The sequence below is a fragment of the Parus major genome, chromosome 2 (assembly GCF_001522545.3).
Source record: "Parus major isolate Abel chromosome 2, Parus_major1.1, whole genome shotgun sequence".
Classification (NCBI taxonomy): Eukaryota; Metazoa; Chordata; class Aves; order Passeriformes; family Paridae; genus Parus; species Parus major.
The window spans coordinates 42,845,094-42,866,120 of record NC_031769.1 but is presented as its reverse complement, the minus strand read 5'-3'; the positions used below and the strand labels follow the sequence as shown (position 1 = coordinate 42,866,120).

The 21,027-nt window shown below is 39.4% G+C and overlaps 1 protein-coding gene across 2 annotated transcripts in view; it reads left to right on the top strand.

The window, feature by feature from the left end:
• Nucleotides 1–21,027, top strand: part of CPNE4 (copine 4) — a 224,686-nt gene that overhangs the window by 23,752 nt on the left and 179,907 nt on the right. Inside the window, exon 2 of one of the 2 annotated variants that reach the window (XM_015620104.1) lies at nucleotides 15,064–15,213. The exons of the other annotated variant lie outside the window; for it this stretch is intronic. Within the exon in view, the coding sequence (XP_015475590.1) occupies nucleotides 15,156–15,213 (58 nt within the window). The 5' untranslated portion in view covers nucleotides 15,064–15,155. The remainder of the gene's footprint in view (nucleotides 1–15,063; nucleotides 15,214–21,027) is intronic. 2 annotated transcript variants of the gene reach the window in all.

Below are 21,027 nucleotides of genomic sequence, written 5' to 3'. Positions count from 1 at the left end.
AAGCTGGTAAAAACAGAGAAGTACATGGCCTTACTCTTAAGCTGTGTATAAACATACATATTCTCTTTCCACTGCTTTTTCAGGAATGTGCCCAAGCTTGACTAGAGTGAAAGCACTTTTCTCTCTGATGTTGTCTTGATATGATTTTGTAGCAAAGGGCTTAGTATTCCAGTTTTTGTTGCTTGTAGGTCTAATGCATTAAGTGTTTTCCAGGTCAGTATTAAATGAAATTTGTGTTGGTCACACCCTTTTCTTTGCATATGCTTGTATAATTCCATTATTACCAGAGGTCAGTTGTCAGCTCCTCCTTGGTGGGTGCCAGATGCAGTCATAAGAAATTCAAACACCAGAAAAAGGATCAATAAACTTGTCATATTATGGTCTGAACTTATAATAAAAACCATTGGGAGTACTGTGCAGTGCTATGGAACATATTTTGTAGAGCAGATAGAGTGGAAATATTCTTAATATGAAAGGAACTATTGATCATTCTGAAACATATCCATTTCTGGAATGCTGTTTCTCTGAAGACACTGAATTTGTTCTTGAGGAACACTTATGAGGATCATGGCATTTGTTTGATTTTGTTTGGTTTGTGGGTTTTGTTGTTTTTTTTTTTAAATGCCTTTCCTACTGTCAGATGCATGAGAGAATTGAAATTTGTTGTGGGAAGAATTAAGGCTGATAGTAAAATAAGGGGATATAAGACTGATAATGAAATCAGTGGGTATAAGTCTGGGTAGAGCCCCATAATCAAGGGATGGGGGTAAATGATGAATAATGTTGCCAAAGGTTTCCTGAACAGAGCAATTGGGATAGAACAGAGCAGGATCAGTTTGAAAGGAGCGATTTTCTAAGCATGTTTTTAAAGGCAAATATTAAAAACAAGCATGTCATCACTCACAGACTCTTTCACATGCAAAATTATTCTGACATTTTAAAACTTGACTTTTAGGCTTTTTAAATATTCCATCCCTTGGGTCTGACTAGGTTATCTCCTGAGATCCCTTGAAGTTTTAACTTACTCTGACTCTTCACCTTTTTTTCTACTGGCCAAAACTATTTGTCAAATTGAATTTAAAATTGTTTCATTCTCCATAAAATTCTGTTTGTGGGGAATATACTGCTTATTTTAAGCAGGCGGGTGATTTTTCCTCCCTCGTAATAATAATGAGTGTGAATGGAAAGGTACAGGTTGAAGGAGGACTGCTAAAAACAGTGTCAATACTGTGGGTGTATAGTCAGAAGCTAAGATGAGATAACACTTGCATCAACTATGAACTGTTGTTTGGCACAGCCTTGCTTGAAATCAATGGTAACTACATCAGCATTTTTTGTCTCTATGTTTTTTCATATTATTTCAATTTATATAATTCACAAATTCACTTCAGCCTGGCATAAACCTTCTTGTTTCTATATAGTACAACTGTAGTGCAATCCCCCTAATCTTGTCAGTAATTTTTGTATTGAAAATACAACCCCACTGTTGACGTGTTGTTAAGGTTTCTGCACTCAAAGGTCAGCTCTCCCTGGAGTCTGCTTTTGTCTGGAAGATTACATATATTAAAATTTTATAACAGTTCCTACTGGTTTCAGTCCCACAATCTCGGGATCAATATGGCTGTTCTTCTTCACAGCCTATCAAGTGTAACAACTGCCTTGGGTGATCAATAGTGAGATTGGAATTAGGCTCTTCTAAGCAAGACTTGTTTGCATAAACGTTTAAGCCTGGTCACAGGAGTGCTGGTAAAGCTCCTTTCACTTCAGATGAAAGGAGCTGCCAACATTTTCACATATAAAACAGCTGATCTTTTGAAATAAGATGCAGCAAGGATGGGTGCCCCTGGGTGCAGGGCTACACTTGTAACCATGATTTTTTTCACTGCATAGCCTGCTCTTTGCACATAATTTAAAAAAATAACTAATCTTCTCTTAGTGTAAAAGTCACAGATATTAGGAGGAGGATCCAGATCATCAAAGGATATGCTTTCTTTGATTTGTGTGAGAAGACTGGCCTTGGTAGTCTAAGCAAGCTCTGTAGGTTAGTAGTTTGGTTGGAGTGGACTTGAGAGCGGAGGCCAGAATGCCTCTTGTCCTTGAGCCAGTGTAAAAAGGGTGCAAGCAAACACTTGTGGCTGAAAAGCTGGATTTCAGATGTTTCCATCAGAAAACTTTAGATAAGGTCAAGGCAATTATTTTTTTTTCTATAGACTTACTCCACTGTGACTAACACAATGCCCTGGTGCCTCTGGAGACTATTATGCCCCTGGACATTATTATGTGGTTAATAAGATTAGCTTAAAAGCTTGGAGAGTCACTAAATTCATATTTTCAGTGTGGGATAAATTTTTCTCAAACAGCATGACTTTTCATAATTGATTGCATATTTAAAAATGTCAGGCAGCGTCCTGCTAAGTTTATTGATGAATGCAATGGCTGAAATGTAATATTAAGGGGAAAAAAATAACACAGCATCTAACAAACAAATCACGGTTTTCTTTTAAATCTCCTCTTGTCACGGGCTCTTTGAAGGATGCTGCAATACATCTTTGAGAACGAATGTTACAGCTCATTGAATATTTGTGAAGGAGTAAGATGTCTGGCCTCCTGGCCAGCTCTTTTTAACAGGCAGGATGTTGCTAGGGCCAAACCTACATGATGGAACTATTTGGATGAGCTGCTCCCCTTTACCTTTGTAGAGAAGCCAAACTGTCAAATACCTTAACACTAAAAAGATTTATTGAGATATGCTGTGATTGTGAAGGGTTCAGACAGCTTTTATCACCATCATTTGATCTGATGGGTCCCCCACTGGGACTGATTGATCACTTGGTGCTTATCAGTAGATAAGTATGTGAACTGGACTGAGTGGTACTAATTGAGCTGCCAGGTGCCATTAGAGACACTTGGGACAATTCCAGCATTGGGTGATCCTGTGGTCTTAGGGAATGTGATTTCTTGACTGAGTAGGTCAAGTTATTTACCAAGTTATTTTTTGTTTTTGTTGTTTTTTTTGTGAATGTGTGTGGTTGTTTGGACTTTTAGTTAGGGATAGGAAAAACAGTGTCCTAGCAGCTTTCTTCCTTCATTCATGTGTTAAGTTTTCTCAGCAAAATAAGTAAACGTGGGCAAATTACTTAATTCCAGTCCTCTGCTTCTATGTTTATACATAACTCCAGACCTGGAACCTTCTGTTTTTGTGGATAAAAGAATAATTAAGAAAACTCATAGAAAAACATAGGAATTGAATTAAGGAATCCCTTTCTTCAGAATATGGAGAACTTTTACAGAGTCCTGTGCAAAGTGATGAGTGACATGAAAATATTTCAGTCAGTGATGCAGAAGTTCATCTTGGTGGATACTGAAATTGAGTATAAATGTATTTTAAGGAATGAAAGCGCTGATAAGCTTTGAGGAGTTGGTTTCCTTCTGATGTTTTGGGTGGGAGAGACAAATACCTCTCTTAATATAGGCATAATCTGATGTTAACCTAAAATTTACTTTTCTTCACAAAATATTTATGCTTGACTTTCTGCGAATTTCACCACACTTTGTCTTCAGCACCTATAATATTAATGAAGCTGGGATGCTGTTTTGCATCACTTTACATTCAAGAGGCACCGAAGTTATTATTAAGGTTTTCTGCCAATTCACACTGCACTACTTCATTCTGAATTCCCTACTTACTTGAAAAAAATTTTATGCTGGAATTTGTGTTCCTAACTGCAAAGGAAAGCCCAAACATTGGTTAAGTAAGGTTCCAAGAAAGTGACACTTTTATATTTATAAAATAAAATAAAATACAACGGTCTTGCCGTTGAACAAGACTAGGTTCTCTGTGTTGTAGATGAGAGAATTTCCTCAGCCTTTTCTCGCTGGAGAGGTGTTCCATTCCTCTGTCTCTGTTCAGATTGAGACCCCTGAGGGACACCATTTGTCACTCATTTCCATCTGGACATCGAGCTGTGGTCACTGCTGTTTGGATGTGACCATCCAGCCAATTCCTCATCCATAGAATAGTCTGTCTATCAAATCTGTATCTTTCCAATTTAGAGAAGGATGTTTGGGGAACCCTGACAAAAGCCTTGCAGAACTCCAGACGGTTGATATCCTTAGATCATTTCCCTGTCCACTGAAGTAGTCACTCCATCACAGGAGGCCACAGGTTGGTCAGGCAGGACCTGCCCTTGGTGAGGCAGTGCTGGCTGTCCTGAATCAGATCCCTGTTTTCCCTGTGCCTAAGCATAGCTCCTAGGAGGATCTGTTCCAAGATCTTCCCAGGCACATAGGTGAGGCTGACAGGTTGATATGCCTCAAGGTTCTCCTTTCTGCCGTTTTTTAAGATGAGTACAATGTTTCTCCAGTCACCTAGGACTTCACTTGATTGACATGACTTTTCAAATTTCATGGAGAGTGGTTCAGCAACTACATCAACCAATTCCCTCAGGACTCTGGGGTGCATCTTTCAGCTCCCACAGGAGTTATGTATGTTGATCTTCCTCAGGTGGCCACAAACCTGACCTCCTCTAAGAATGGGAAGGACTTTGCTCCCTTGATCCCTGTCTTGCAGGCCATCCATGTTAGAGATACAGGATCAGAGTGCCAGTGAAGACTTGGACAAATGAAAATCGAGTACATCAGCTTTCTCCTTGTCTGTTACCAGTTCAAGTTTGTCTTTCCTCTCATGGCAAAAAGGAGTGAGAGCTGCATTTGAGAAGAGAAACTAAAGATTGACTTCTGGGAAAAAGGGAGCTGTACACTAGGCAAGGAAGTTGGAAGGGCTAGGCAACATTTTGGTTGTATTTGGGAAGAGCTTGGATGAGAACAGAGGAGAGATTGGTACTGTGGTAAGGATGAGGTCTGAGCTCATATTCGTGAAATAGAGTCCTAAAGGGTTAGATGGGATGATTTTAGGGAGCCTCCTGATCAAGATGATTTGGGTGATGGGAGCAAAAGGCAAGCAAGGGTTTCATTTTGAAACAAACCAGCCAGTGTGTTGTTCTCCTTCCTCCCAAAACCCCACCCAAAAAAAGAAATCAAAAAAACCCCAAGCCAAAACAAAAGAACTACTGTGGGAAGAGAAAGCAGAGTGGGTTGAGAAGCACTCAAGTCTGGAAGCTATTTGAAAAAGGAAATTTGGTGGAAGATAGGTGATATTAGCTCAGATGAAGAGCAGAAATGGAAACTGAGCTAAGAGTAGAAAAGAGACAGGCAGAGATGGCAGCAAACAGGAAAGGATGCATAAATGAGCAGTGTATAGCTGTGCTACCGTCTGGAATAGGACCTGAGGTTTCTTCTTTTTTTTTTTTTTTTTTTTTTTTTGGTATTGCTCTACATCTATAATTTATAGCAGAGTTACCAATGAACAAACCTTTGCTAATGAAATGCTTGCCTCCTATGGCCTCTGCTGCTCTTGCTGTGCTTTCTGGCAGAAGAGCTTTTGCATTTAGTGTTCTTGCTACACTGGCCCAGGTACTGTTTGCCCATGCCAGCAGCCATTGTCTGCTGAGAGCAATTGCTCTCCTGAGAGGAGCTGAGAGTGGATGGGCAAAGCTCCTTTGCACAGACCCGCTGCCGTGGAGTGTGTTTTGGCACAGCCTTTACTTTGCTATGGCCTGTAGCAGACAGGAGAGTCTATTGTTGCTGTGGGGTTCCACTTCACCATGAGCAGGAGGTATGTGTGATAAAAACCTCTCTGTCTTGTTGATGTTTGTGTTTTGTACCACCAAGTGTTTGGATGGATTGTCTGCTTATTGTTTGCTTTCTGAATAACTCTGGCATATTTCATGTAGTAGCTCCCTGCTTTGAAAAAAAGCAGCAAGCACTCAAGGGTCAGGAAATGCCAGACCAAATTATGCTGTGTTAATTACTTAATTGAGCCTTCTTGTTTGTGTGTGTTACGACACTGATTTTTATGAAGTGTTCATATGCCTTTCTGTGACAGGACTGCAACAGGAGAATCTTTCCATCTTTGGTGGCAATTTTACCTCTCTTTTTGAGAGTAAATGGGTTTGTGTGTGACTCACTCCTTAGCTTGCCTGTAGGAAAGGTCAAATGCTGCAAAAGCATGAGAATATCTAGCCCTGTGTGATGATGTGAATGACATCTGTACCCTGGGCTTCAGATAAAATTTGGCCTTGAATTTTTTTTTTCTTTTCCAATGACTTCATTGATAGGAAGACACATAAAAGAAGGATTTCAGTGGAGCTCCCTTAATTTCAGAAACTTTTTTCTTGCATTTTTTTCAGACACAAAATAATATAAAGCAAAGTTTTACATAATTTTTTTTTATTTTTTTTTTTAACATTTGGCTGCTTCATTGTTCAAGTGTGATCTTCAATGCAATTATTGGACTTCTCCGTAGGTTAAAAAAAACCACAAACAGTAAAGATTTATGTTCCAATCTAGTAATGCAATTTAAAGCGATGTAAAGGACCTAAAATTAGGTAAAAAAAAAAATCAATTCCTTTTATAATCAGGGGAATTGCAAGGAACAAAGCATTTGGTAAGTAGTATAAGCTGTGTGTAATTGTGATGGAAGATTCACAATACTTAAGCCTTAGGATATCACTTGAGAGAATGTTCAGGATCTTGGAAATCTTTGTAGTTTAATTAAAACATTATTGGTGTAAAAAGAAGCATAAAGTTATTCTGAGCTTTTTAAAAACAGTGTCTTCAAGAGAGTCTTTCCTCTGATATGTGCATATGTATGTTTCAAACTCACTGTAAGGGTCTGATGTGCTTTCTCAGTGTGCAGCAGCTGTTGTGGTTTAACCCCAGCTGGCAGCTAAGCTCTGCACAGCTGCTCACCCCAGTGGGATGGGAGAGAGAATTGGAAGAGTAGGCATGAGTAAAACTCATGGGTTGAGAAGAATACAGTTTAATAGGTAAAGTGAAAGCTGCACTCACAGGCAAAGGAAAATACGAAATCAATTTGCCGTGGACAGGCAAGTGTTCAGCCATCCCCAGGAAAGCAGGGCTCCGTCACATGTAGTGGTTGCTTGGGATAATGAACCCCTTCGCTCTAAATGCCTTTGCCTTCCTTCTTCTTGCCCCTGCTTTACATGCTGAGCACGATGCCATATGCTGTGGGTATCCCTTTGGTCAGTGGAGGTCAGCTGTCCTGGCTGTGTTCCCTCCCAGGTCCATGTAAATCCCATTGCTGCTGGGGTGATGTGAGGAGCAGAAATGGCCTTGAACTCTGTGTAAGTCCTGCTCAGCAATAAACAAAACTTCTGTTATTATCAACACTGTGTTTGCAAAACAAAACACAGCCCCATACTAGCTACTGTGAGGAAAATTAGCTTAATCCCAGCCCAGAGCAGCACAGCACATCTGCTGGGGATAAGGCTCTCACATAAATCACTGGAACACCTTGATATATGAGCAAAAACTCTCTTTTGGAGAGCCACTAGAACCCTGCAGAAACACTGAAGAAATTCTCCTCCATAGCCATAAATTGATATTAACTGAGCAAATAGTTTTGAATGGATGCCTTATGTGATGTCTCTTCCTGTATTTGCAGAATGTCAACGAAGAAAGTGGTAATATGCTCAGTATATTTGCTGTTCAATAAAATTTAAGTAGCAAACAACATTCTTCCGTAAACATTGATTTCCACTTTTATTGCATACTTGTGACCAGCCAGTGGGTGTTATTTCTTCTTTCTGGTTTGACCTTATATGACCAAAATCTCATGGAAAGAGGATTTTCTCTTAGACTGGCATTAAAAAAATACCTGTTTTAAAGTTCTGTTCCTTGGTGGTCTGAAGGGAGAATAGGGAGGCATTTCTTCTCTTTTATGAGTGAAGACAGGGGGGCCTGCTATAGTTATGGTCACCTGCAGTAATCATCACCCTTTTTGGAGCAGATGTAGACTCTGTGCAGGGAAAGTTTACAGGATACATTTTCAGCAGTCCAGATCTACTTTCTTATTTGTGTTGGAGAAGAGAGAACATTAGGGCCACACTGTGTATGTGTTCTCTTCATTCCACCCCTCTTCTAGTAAATCTCTTTCTAGAGCAGCAGAGTCTGCTGTCCGTGGTTGGCAATAGGAGTGACATTGCAGTGCTGTCAAAAAAGGTTTGGGAAGCTGGCCAAGGTGGAGCTGGGACAGAAGGACTGTGACAAGTTTGCCAAAGAAAAAGGAAAGTCAGAGGCAGACACTCTGTAAAAGGGTTTAATGAGAAAGCATTGCTTACTGTGGTTTTTTTTTGAGGGGAACATTGGCTTCTGGCTTCTCCAGAGCCTCAATCCTGCATGTTACATGACTGAGCTCCCACTAGAGGGGTGTTTGGAGCAGGAACATCTTGCTGTGTTCATAACCGATCTCTAATGGTCCATGTCCTTTTCTTACCTCTCTCATGGCTTTTGTGGTCCTCTTTGACCATGCTATTGCCAAAGTGTCAGTAATACTACTAATACCGTAGAATAACTGATCTAGGTGAGTTAAAAGGTGTATTTTGGATAGTTTGTGCTTTTCTAGCACAGTATACCTTTGGAAAAATACTGCCTGTATCAGATCTAACCTATTGGCTCTGGAGGTGACCAGGATTTTGACAGTGGTCATTGTGGCCTTGGAAGTCCCAGACACTCCAACATCACTGTCAATCCAAAAGGGAAGCAGCTGGTCCCTTTTGATAGCTGGCAAGATGAGCTGTTGTGCCAAATACCTCTTTTCTAACCGAAGAGCAATGTGGGTACAGCAACTCTGTTGGCAGTAGAGGATAAAATGAGTATTCCAAATCTTACCCTTGGGAAAAAACATTGGCTACTGGAAAAAGAGTAGCTCCTCTTCAGTTTCACAGGAACTTGGTCAGTCACAGCAACTGTGTATTTAGACCTCATATCCCCTCTGAAGACAAGTGTTGTGTGTGGTTTTGATTTGGATTTTTTATTTTGAGGTAAAAAGGAGAAACTGGCTTTAGTCTTACCTTTTGTGGTTTGTAAAGACTGTCCTGTTTTTGAATAAGCAGAGTCATTGTTGGTCTTGTGATTACTTGGAGGTCATCTCTGACTCCCTCAGGCAACAGGTTGATAAATAAGCTTCATTACTTTGTGTGGGGACTATGTTTTGAACTGGAATTAGTGAAATAGGATCCAGTGCAGTAATTTGTACCTAAAAATTTGCTCATCTAAGGTGGAAGAGTATGGGAAATCCTACAGGTTGTTCGGGTAAGCACAGACTGTGTGAAGGACAATGTGGAATTGGCCTTCCACCTGATGATATTTTCCCTTATTTTAAATGACAGGCTGTCAGACAGATGCCTGTCTTGACTTCCCATGATCATCAGGGAGACAGCTGGCCAGAGATGCTGCTTCCTCTCTCTGGGTCACTGATAAACACGGTATTTATGGGCATGTTTGTGGTCTGCCTGTAATCAGACAGGGGTATATGGGCATTTGTGAATTTATCTGAGCACTGGTTGGAATGAACTGGACATGCACAAGGCAGTGCTAATAGTTTTGTAGTGCAACAAACCACCAACAAATATGTCTCTCCTATTTTCCACACCGTTTCCACCATAAACTGTTACCCAAATGTTTGAATTCTGATAGTCATAGTTCTGCATGAAGCCAAAACTTAATTTTCTGAGGGATTTGCCTGTCTCTGTGTGGCTTGACCTTGAGTGATAGCTGTGTATGATGGGACATTTGAGATGAGTTGTAAAGGAAAATAAAGCTTAAAGCTTACAACTAGAAAGGACAGAGACTAGAATGACATAACAAAGTGTAGCATCTCATCAGTGGCTTCCTCAGCCTGGTCTTCCAATAACATCAGGCCAGGATTAGAAGCAGGATCACTCCATCCTTATTAACAGGAAAAGTGAGGAACAGTGTGCTCTTTGAGTTATTTGCTGTTTGGAAATGTCAGGTCCTTGGACACAGAAGTTGGTGGCTGAGAAGCTGAGGTGCAGTTTGGCATTCTGCATTGGGGTGGTTGCAATCAGTTTACTCTTTGGGTGGTCTCCTTCACCCTCTTGGGACGAAACAAATTGCGTTATTCGAATGGATAAGATCATGTCAGACAAATGGGTAAGCCAGGCTACATTGAAATGGTATTTTCTTTCCTGTGAAGTGTTGGGTTTGCTCTCACAAAAGCTGGCTGGCTGCTGGCTGTAGGTAAACAATGCAGCTTACCCATTTGTTTGGTATTTGTATGCACTATTGTGTGTTTTACTGTAAATGAAGAAGACATTGGAGTGACAGAACAAGGATGAGTTCCTCCCACCTGGGGTTGTGCTGTGTCAGCTTAGGAGTTTTCAGCCTGTAGGTGCTTGAGGGGCAATATCAAGGGTTCCCTGATTTTAGGTCATTATAAATGAAGGGTGAGCATTTCCTGAAACACACCTCTGCAAATGGCACAGCTTAAATAAAATTATTTTATACATGGCAAAAATCAAAATGCCTGAGTAGTGGGTGAGAAATGGAGTGATATTGAACAAAATATTTTGAGTGTTCATGCAGCCAGATTAAAAAGATGATTTTGGGGCCTTTAACCTTTGCTAGACTAAACATAGCATAATCAGAACTATTTTTTTTTTCCTTACTTAAAGCTGTTTTTGAGGTAGCATTTTCTGGTTTTTTTCTTTGACAGAAAAATTTTGTGTGGTCCTCTGTCTAATTCTAAGGGTAGTATTCTCTGTTTGTAGATGGAGACAACAAAAGTAGATTTTGATATCTTGGAGCTTTTATCTTAGTGTTAGGGGCGTTTGAGGCTATTGTTTTGAAAAATACAAAACATGCAGCAATTTTTAAAGATAAGAAACTGATGATGAGAATATTGGAAATAAGGCAATAGGAAATACAGCTTCTTCTCTGAGCTGTCTCTTTGGTTGTTGCTTTAGCTGCTGGGGAAAGGCAAGGACAGCATCCAACAGAAAACACAAAATCCAGCAAGTTAAAAATTGCAGTCTCTGAGGCAATTAAGAAACCCATTATATTGATAACAAACTAAGGCTTTACCAGAGTCTGTTTCAGTAAGTTAAACTACTTTTAATTTTTCTAGACAATTTCATGCAATGGGCAGATACAAAGTGTTTTCTATTTGGAAGCAGGTTGAAGCTAAGACAGAAATTTTTCTAGCGGACTGCTAAATTTCACATAATAAGAAATACTAATTGTACTGGACAGCAGATAGATAAGCTGAGGAAACAAAAAAGCATAGTGCCCTTAAAATTGCACAGCATTTTTAATTAAAGCTTTAATTTGATAATAATGGCAGACAGAACTTAGAACCCATTTTAAACAGTCAGGAAGTAAAAGCAACTTTAAATACTTAATTTTCTCAGTACAATCTTTGAACAAAATTCTAAGGGGGGGAAAAAAAAAATCTCAAAATATCATTTGTCCGAGTTCAAAATGTGTTCACTGATTGAAAGGACTTATTCAAGAATTCCAAATACCAAGGAGTGAAAGATAAGGTTTCAGACAGTCCTTCCTATTTATCCCTGTATTCTATTAAGCCACCTTTCTGCTCTGAAACATCATTTTAACAATCAGACTCAACTTGCAATAATTTGTGCAACCTTTCTGGAGTGTCCCTTGAAGGAATGCATGGGAAGTACTGCACCCCCATAAAAGATGTTTGTCTCTGTATTAATAGTTACTCTGTAGGCAGTGTGTAAGTGAGGTGTTCAAGAGCTTGCATTTTTGTAGGTAGAATTTGACCAGCCAAAGTTGTCATTGCGAATGGCTTTCTGAAAAGCCAGTTATGGATGCAGGTCCCAGCTGGAGTATGCTTGCTTGTTTAATGTAACCATGGTCTTCTACACCCTGTCTTCTGCCCATAACATGCAGGAAATTGCAGTGATCTTTTCCTCTTTTTAGTCCTAAATTATTTTAACTGAGTTAACCAGACCTTCTGACACACTAGCTGGCTAAGTCAGCGAAGTCAAAGGGGGGGAGTCCTGGAAGGATCCTAGCTTTGTTCAGTGTCACAAGGAGAAGGCTAAGGGAATGTGATCTTAATGCTGTCATCTGAGAAGGTGAAGTGAGGGTTTTCTTGGAGGAGCAGTGGTAGGATGTTTGGCAGCAGGAATAATCTCTAACAAGGAAAACGAACAATAAATTGCTGTCAGATGCATGGTGGTCAAATGCTGGAAGAGAGGCCCAGAGAGGTAGTGGGATCTTCATCCTTGGATACTGCCAGAGCTTACCTGAACCAGATCTGCTTTGAGCGAAGGATGGAAAACAGAAAATCCCAGAGATCCCTCTCAACCTAAATTACTCTTATTAGACAATTGGCCTGCATTAACTGTGTTGAAGACCCAGTGCAATTTGACTGCAGCACTTGTCAGACACTGAAGTGACTGAGAAAGAGTTCCTTTGTTATGTCACTGGGAAATGTGATATAGGTATATTCAAACTGCTCTGAGAATTTTCTTGGGCAACCTATCACTTGAAAGCATACTCTTGACAGAAGTCTGATATGGTCATAGGTTACTTACCATAGATGGAAAGAACATGGATGCTCAGAGGCCGAAAAAGGGGAGGAATGGAAAAAAAAAAAGCTGAGATTTCACTCTGGAAGTAGCTAAATAAGAAATGCTGCAGTAATCATTTGACGGAGACAGTTTTCTTAGCATATTGTAAAATGCCTATGTTCTTGTTAAAAGGAAAAATTAAGAGCTAGCATACATAGGATATGTAATTCATGTCAGGCTTTTTAGTTTATGGTAAAAGTCTCATGAGAAGAATTGACGTTTTCCTACAGCAAGTATTAAATATTTGCCTGTGTTATGCCTACCTTCAATTAAGTTAATGTTTAAGATGCCTCTATGTGCTTCATTTAATAACATATTACACAAGTGAATCATTTGAAGAATTCTTCAGTGAAATACGGAAATAATTTTCATGTAACCATCAGCAAGTTAGCATCATATTTTGATGTACTGCTCTATCTTAATATCCCAGCTCGGTCTTTGTTGATGTATTTACTCTGAAGTTGAAGCAATTTAAAACACTAAATGGTGTGACTGTGCATTCAGTCTCATTACAGACTTAATGCAACAGCAGTCAAGCACCTCATTATTGTATAACCCAATTTTTGTAGAGGGCAGAAATTATAGGTGTAAAATTTTCATGTTGACTCCAGAGCATAAAGAGTGTCATCCATCGTTCACTGGGTCAGATCTGAATTGCTGTAATCTTTGTAATTGGAAAAGAGTGCTTATGACTGAAACAGCAAAATTCTTGTCGAAGTCCATATCTTTTCAAAATGTTTTAGATATTTTTAGTACATCTTTTCCACAGGTATCCAAGGCTGGATTTGATACCATAAAGAAATTACAAAGGCATCTGTCACTGAGATTTTGGTGGACATGCATTGGGTGGGCTGATTTGTGAGGACATGCATTTACTATAACCCATGTTCTCTGTTATTAATTTTTATGGGCTTTTTGCTTGATTGTTTCCTCTCCAAGCACCTTTACCTAAGGGATTTGTTGACATTAGAAAAGAAAATAAAAACCAAATCTTCTACTAGTTAAGAGGAGCAAAAATTAAGATCTTGGGTTCTATACTTATGAAGGCCTTTTAAATCTCTTCATTTTGGAGTTACCCTATACTTGTGTACATTGAAACATGTTCACACATTAGACCAGTAATTATATGAAATTATAATTATTTTTAAGTTGTGAAAAATATCTCTGACTATTTGATCTATTTTCACTGGAACAATGCAGATCAGGAATAAGACATAGATAAGCACACAGTGCATGGGAAATGCCTTTTATCACTGAAGAATTCAGAGATTGATTTGAGTATTGTTTGTTGGTATAGTTGCATTTTGGTTACTGCCAACATGCATTTTCCTAATTCTAAATATATGCAGGTATAGAGAAACCCAGTGGCTATCCATTCAGAGTTAACAGAGATATAAATACTTTAACAAGGAAGACATTGCTTTGTGCTCTTAGCAACAGTCAGGTTTTAGCATGTTTTAAATTTTGTGGCATCTCTCATGGAATATTTGGGACCAAGTTTAGTTATCAACACTCCTTTTTGGCATGATGGGATATGAGGCTAGTTCTACTCTTCCGTGCTCTTAGGAAATATTGTGGTGACTCTGCCTTACCATTCCTTATGTCCCTGATGCTTTGCAACTGGCCTTCAACAAACATTGTAAGAGAGTAGATAAATTTCTGTTTGAAGAGCAATCATAGTAGAGGGCAGGTGAGGGAAGGAATTAAGAGTTTTACAGGTCTGGAGAGAAAGCCTGGAAATGACTTTCAACTCCCAATTCATACAGAACTATGCTTTAGATAATTTGACCATAGTGATTGCATTTGTGAAGTGGAAACATCTGGCTGGGACTTCAATACCAGCCTCTTGTGTCTCCTCTCCCTTGAATGCCATCACTTCTGGCTTATAGGCATTCCTTTCTCTCTGTTAGCAGTGGGTCGTTCATGGACTTTATTGCACTTTGTATAAATTTGTCCTTTAAAGACAGATGAATGTAGGTGGAATCCTGTGCAATATGTGCCTAAATCTTAAGGGTATTGCTTGCCTAATGTGAATTTCATGAGATGTTCTACCAGGCAGTGGTGTCAAGACCAGCACGTGTTTTGTGCATGGTAGGTGGCAGTAGGACGCCCATCAATACTGATTATGTGAGCTGATTCTTTTGTGTGCATCATTTCAGGAACTGAGAACCCCTTCCCTCTACCTCTAACTCTGTAATCACTATAAGAGCTGAATTTTGTTTTGCCCTTTTGTTGTCAGTATATGCTAACAAAGACCGATGAGGATTTCAAAAGAAAGACATAACTCTTATTTATACTCCTAGGTTCCTCTTAGAAGTGCTTAAAGGACAACCTCATGTCAGACAAAGTTTTATAAAATATATTCCAAGTATCTCGCTTCTCATCTTTATTGCTGATTGACAACATGGATATTTCTCACTCCGCAAGAATTTCCGAGGGAGAGAAACTCTTGAAGATTCTTGGTGGCTTGTATTTCTAGAGCTTGTTTTTGAAAGTGTTATTTAGCCAAAGTCTTGGCACTGTGTCAGAAGGCGGTAGGTCTACTATAACATTGCTGACAAAGCTCTGTTGCTTCCAGGGCCCAGGTTAGGATCTCTGTGAGGCTGCGCTGTGTCCTGACGCGTTAGGACCCATCTTTGGTAGCTCAGTAGAGCACAGCTCCTGGGAAGCATGGACACGCCAGCAGAGGAGTGGCACGGCACTGGCACCAGCGGTACATTTGGCACTGGTAGGACTTTTTGCTGACAGCATGCTGCAATTCTTTTGTGAATCAATTTGATACCAAAAATAGCTACTGGCTTATTCAGAGACTGAGTCTATCATGGTATGGTGGTGCTGTGATTGCAAAATACTCCCAATATGGAGTAGGCTATAAGTTCCTAGAGGAAAGTCAGAATAAGCTAGTAGAAATGGAAGTAGGAAAGAAATTAACACTCTCCATATAAATACAATTTGGCTGTCTTGGCTCTTCTCATGCCTGCAGTTGGAGCTGCAATGTGATCATATCCCTTGCCGATTTAGCTGAGACAGTGGCAATGCGTGCTTGGCTCACATGGCTAAGTCTCATGGGTGACTCTTCAAATATTTGATCAAGGACTTTGGAAAGAAAATAGAAAGTAAGTAAACGTCAAGAAGGCAAGGAAGGCTCAGGGTCTAACTTAGCTAGTGGTACAAACCCCAACATGTTGTCCCTGAACCTCTGTCGCGAAGGGAATGAGCTCAGGACTGGCTCCAGCCATCAGGTAAATGTGCTCATTGCCCAGAAACCCCCTGAGGATGGGGAGCTTGCTCTTGTCTGTCAGAGTCTGGAGAGGCCATTCAGGAGTTCTGCTTATTGCTGAAATGGGTCAAACATGTTGAGGGAGCAAATATGAAGTGAGAGAGCAGCTGCTTGCAGCACTATACATTGCTCCCTTCCTTCTTCTCCTTCCCTTCCTGACAGAGCAACTTGACTTTAAAGCTCTGTCCTAGTTTTGGGCTCAACATGGCCCCTGTGTAATCTATAAATCCAGTTTTTCACACAGTACTAGGAAACCCTGAGCCAGCTTACAGCAGGTGTACCTTCTGGTTGTATTGCAAATGCAGTAGCTAAACAGTAAATGGGAAGTCCTTCCTCACTGCTCTTCTGTGTGTGTTCCTGTCTTTGGATCAGGAGCAGGAAGCAGCTTCTCTTGTAGAATCATTTTCATGCTGCAGGAAGAGCCACTAAAGCCATCTGTTGAGGAAAATTAGCAGCTTGCAATATGTTACATCTGTAAATGGATAAACTCTTCCAGGCATTACATGTGTTTATATACATACTCTGGTGTAATTGAGTATATCTGAGGAACACAACTTGCTGCTTCATTCCTAAGTAATGAGCCATACAACAAGAGGAAATGACCTCAAGTTGCACTAGGAATGGATATTAGGAGAAAAATTCTTCACCAAAAGGGTTATAAAGCACTGGAACAGGCTTCCCAGGGAAGTGGTTGATTCAGTGTCCTTGTAGATACTTAGAAGATGTGTAGATGTGGTGCTGAGGGACATGGATTAGTGGTGGACTTGGCACTGCTGGGTTAACAACTGGACTCAATCATAGGGGTCTTTTCAACATAAACAGTTCTGTGATTCTCCTCTAGCTGATAGACAGTATGCTTGTGCAGGGTGGATAAGGGTAATTTTAATTTAAAATGTATTTTGTGCAAGTGCAGATGATAAGGCAAGGATTAATGTAGTAGAGATGTTGTTCAGAATTGTCTAATTATTTCAAGAATTATTTTGCCTCAGACATGTTCTCAAACATGTTTTGAAGGTTCTCAGCTGGATTTATTTGATATCAGAATTTTGATTGCTACACCTTAAGAGCACTGGCATTATTTGATTTTGTTCCAGGCTTATCTTTCTTTGAAGTATAGCGCAATATCCAATTATTCAAGATTCTTGGATAAGTAACTATGTTGTAAAGCTTTGTTTCTTGCTAAGACACTTTTATTTTCCCTCTAATACCTAACTGGGAGAAGCAATTTTAAGAAAGCAGCAAACACATATCCTCATAGTGAATATACTTCTATTCCTGTGTTTCATTTGATGTATCACTCAGTGCAAGCAGCAAACTGAAATGACAAGCCTAAGAAAACCGTAATGGCTTTTAGTGATAAGCAGTCAAATAAGTATCACGTGATAGTAGCCTTGAAATCATTGATTAGAGAGATTCAATTACATTTCTCTGATCTGCTAGGCTTACATGTCACTTACATTCGCAAACTGCTTGCATATTGCAGGTTTGGGATTTCTGTGTGTGCGTGTGACTCCTCAGTGTTTGAAGTGGATTCAATGGTCCTGAGCTTTTCCATGTATCGATGCTTGATCCCTGCTCTTACAGCTGCCTGTGCTTCAGGTATTCTCTCAAGAGTAGCACAGACTCAAGCCAGAGTCTGAGAACTAAAACCCAAACCAGCAGGCAAATAATTTACTGGTGGCAGCCTGAATTTTGCTGGGGTTTCATATTATTCAGTTCTGCTTATAAATCATCAGCTCCAGGAGTCATGGTATAGAACAGTGTGAACTTTGCTGGCATTTCTTTTTCTTGCTTTTTAAATACATTTTAAACTTTTACAATGTTGAGAAAGGGCTGTAGAACATCAGTTCTAATTGCTTTACAAATAGAAATTAAATGAAATGAAGAACAAAACCACCTTTTTAATGTTTTCTAAGGTAAAATATGCCATTTTCATGAGTTGGAAGAGGAAAATTTGAGCTATTTAATGTTTTTGCTTGACAGTATTGATTTGCAAGTGGAGGCTTTGGACAGGCATATTTAAGAAAACAAGACTGGATAAGAGGACAATTGTGTGTGTTACTATGTGTCAGCATACAGATGAGCCAGTCTGTTTTCTCTCTAGTTTCCACAGTGTTCCAAATAAAATACATTTTGTTATCCTATTAAACCAACACACTGTCTTAGAAGGTGTCATTTTACAAACAAGACTGAATACACACCCTCTGTAGCCAGCCTGAAATCCAGCCTTGCTGCAGGAGAGGCACACTCCTTTTGACTGGTACAAATCCAGTGAATGTAAATGAAGCAGATTTTGGTTAATTCTGTGGAAAAAAAAAATCTATGCTGCTTTTCCAGTAAAAAGCATTGAGACTGCTTTTTAGTTGGGGAATTGTCCATATTTATCCTTATGAAGATTATTTGATCTTGTATTTGTTCAGTCTCCTATTTTTTGTATCAGTGTATTTTTTGATTTTTCTTCCCCTGCATATTTTACAGCATTGTAAGAAGAAAGACAGTGGGAATTCTGTGAAGTAAGAGATGACTCATAGCGTTAGTTACATGCTAAAAGAGTAAGGGCAAATCCTAGATTTGCTCTGCCAGTGTAGGATAATAAAATATATGTATTTTAGCACTGACTCTTACAGATGCTTTGCATTGCACTGAGTTGGAAATCAATGGGAGCCACTCAGAGCATCCAGAACTGGGCACATTCAAGCAACTCCCAGTGCTCCAGATATCATGGGGATTTTCCTTCTCTCAGTTGAAATGGGGTTGTTTGTATAGGTGCAGCACACTTTTGTACAGTGTTTTGTCATGCATTAGCTGTCTCAATTTTTTTCCAGTGACTTTCCCTTTCCCCCTTATAATTGAAACAGTTGGTTCTATGGTAATGAGTCCCTTTGAACTGTCAGTGTTTGTATATTTTCATTTACACTGCTGGCACTTTGTTCTGAACCTTCTCCCCTTCTGTCCAAATAGATTACTTGTATTATCAGATCTGTCTCATTGTTCACCATAGCATTGCTGTGGATTCTCCAGATCCCACTTCCTTACTGAGTTTATTGCTCATTTTTCAAAGGCCTTTATCAGACTCTGGTAGGTGTAACTTCAAATAAATCTTCGTTAATAGTTGTCAGATAATCAAAGTGGAGGAGGCAAAATTGTATTTTTAATTGCACAAACTATCTTGTGGAGGGGTCTACTTAACCTATTGACTTTTCATTACTTAATAATTCATATTAAAATTAATTTTGTCAGCTTGCATTTTGTTTGTATTATCTATGATTATTTACAGTTTTGTAGCAATTTATAATATAATCGATGTTGACCAGGATAATTTTTTAATGCCAACAGGCTGAGAGTCTTGTGTAGTGATTTAAGATCTGGCTGAAAACCAGGAGTTTAGGAACATGGTCAAAGATAAGTAATTGAATGACTCTGTTTTAAGATAGCACTGATTGTTCATGAGCAGTTTCCAGAGATGCACAGAGAATGGCCAAGGCAATGGCCACAGCAGCAACAAAGATTAGACACAATGAAAAAACTTAATACATATTATAATAAAGATAGGTCTGCTTTCCCTGCTGTGCTGGGGTTTCTGTTCAGACCTGGGCAAGCCAGGTGTCTTAGTGAGCTCCTGATTAAGCACATGGAATATTAATTTAATGAACTTGCTGAATCAGGAACTCCTGATGGATTCCCACCTTTCCTCATTTGTACAAAACTTTATTTACAGCTGAATGTGAAGGATTGGACTTGCTTTTCACAGCCAAGGGAGTCTTGGTGCCAACAGCTGATACAGTAATTATTAGAGACTGGGAATTCCCAATTACATAATTTTTTTTTTAAAGAAAAATAATTAGTTATCTCAATTACTGTCATTCCCTGAAGGGGTCCATGGCCTACATTCTGCTGGAGCTGAACAAGTTACTAAAGAGAGGAACTTTTAAAAACTGCTGCCTGAACACCCAACATAATTTCAGCATAAATCTTGCTCTTACTATATTTTGTTTAACTTGATCTGAGTTTTATTAGTTTTAAGCTTCTAACTGTAGACTTGGGTTTTATACTTCCTTTTATTAGACTTTAACCCCTGAAAGATCCAGAAACTGTAGGTACAAAGCTTTCTGTCTAGAGAGTTAAGCTGTTCATGTGTTTGGAATACTAAATGTCTCTCCCATATAAAATTTATAAGTATAAATACATAGGCAGCAGCTAGTGCCACAACATCCAGTGCTTTTAGGGCAGCTCTCTTTTGGAGGCACTTATTCACCACTCCTATTTCATGTAACTCTACCATTAGTATTTCCTGCCATGTGTACATACTGCAAACATAATTTACCTTTCCAGGAGCAGACTCTTGCTGTTTACTTCTGCAGAAGCAGACAGATGCTATTAGCTAATTTTCATTTCATGACTAAAGTGCCAGTAAAATAATTCAGACACAGCTCTCAAGATAGGGTGATGAGAAACCTGCAACCCCCAAATTCATTTGTGTGTAGTCTGGTCTGGAGTACGGGTTTATAAATAACAAGACCTTTCTGTAAATGCAAAGCACACTGGTTACTGCTTTTAATCTCAGCATCTTTCTGCTTTTGTGAGTTTGGTGCTCACTTATTACCTGAACTGAAGGTGAGGCTGTGTGTGAATGTTTCCCTGATTCTTCCAAGGTGCCGTAGAGAGCAATCTCTTCATTTTTCACCCAGACAACTTGCAGAAAACCTTTTTGGATGTTGTGGGTGTGTAGAAGGGCAAAATGACACTGTGGGCAATGGAGTAAACTTGAAATCTGAATTCAGATAGCATCTTAGATTTATTTCATGGTGAATCTAAGAAGCCTGGTTCTGAGTTTGTGGTGAGGTTATGTGGATCACCATTTTGTAATGAGTTGGATCTGGTTGTGTGATCTGAATTCAAGTCTTTTAGCTCCCAGAGAGAGACATGTACTGGCTGTATTCTGTGTCACAAAGATCATTCCTTCTGTAGGCACTAGACAACTGAACATTTTTAAGCCATTTAGTGCCCCTGAATAGAGAAAGATGTAGCTGTCAAATGTGTAATACTGATTTTCATTGTAATCCAGTTACCTAGGCAGGCACAATTTTCTGAACTCGTGTGCTTTTGATTTTAATGAAATATCTACACATAGGAGCCTTTGTGGCACTATTTTGTACCAGAAATGCTTGGGTCATGTTTATATTTTGATATTCTGCATGACTTTGGAGCCAAGAGACCCAAATAATCAACTAGTACAATAATATATCGCAGAGACAATCTGTA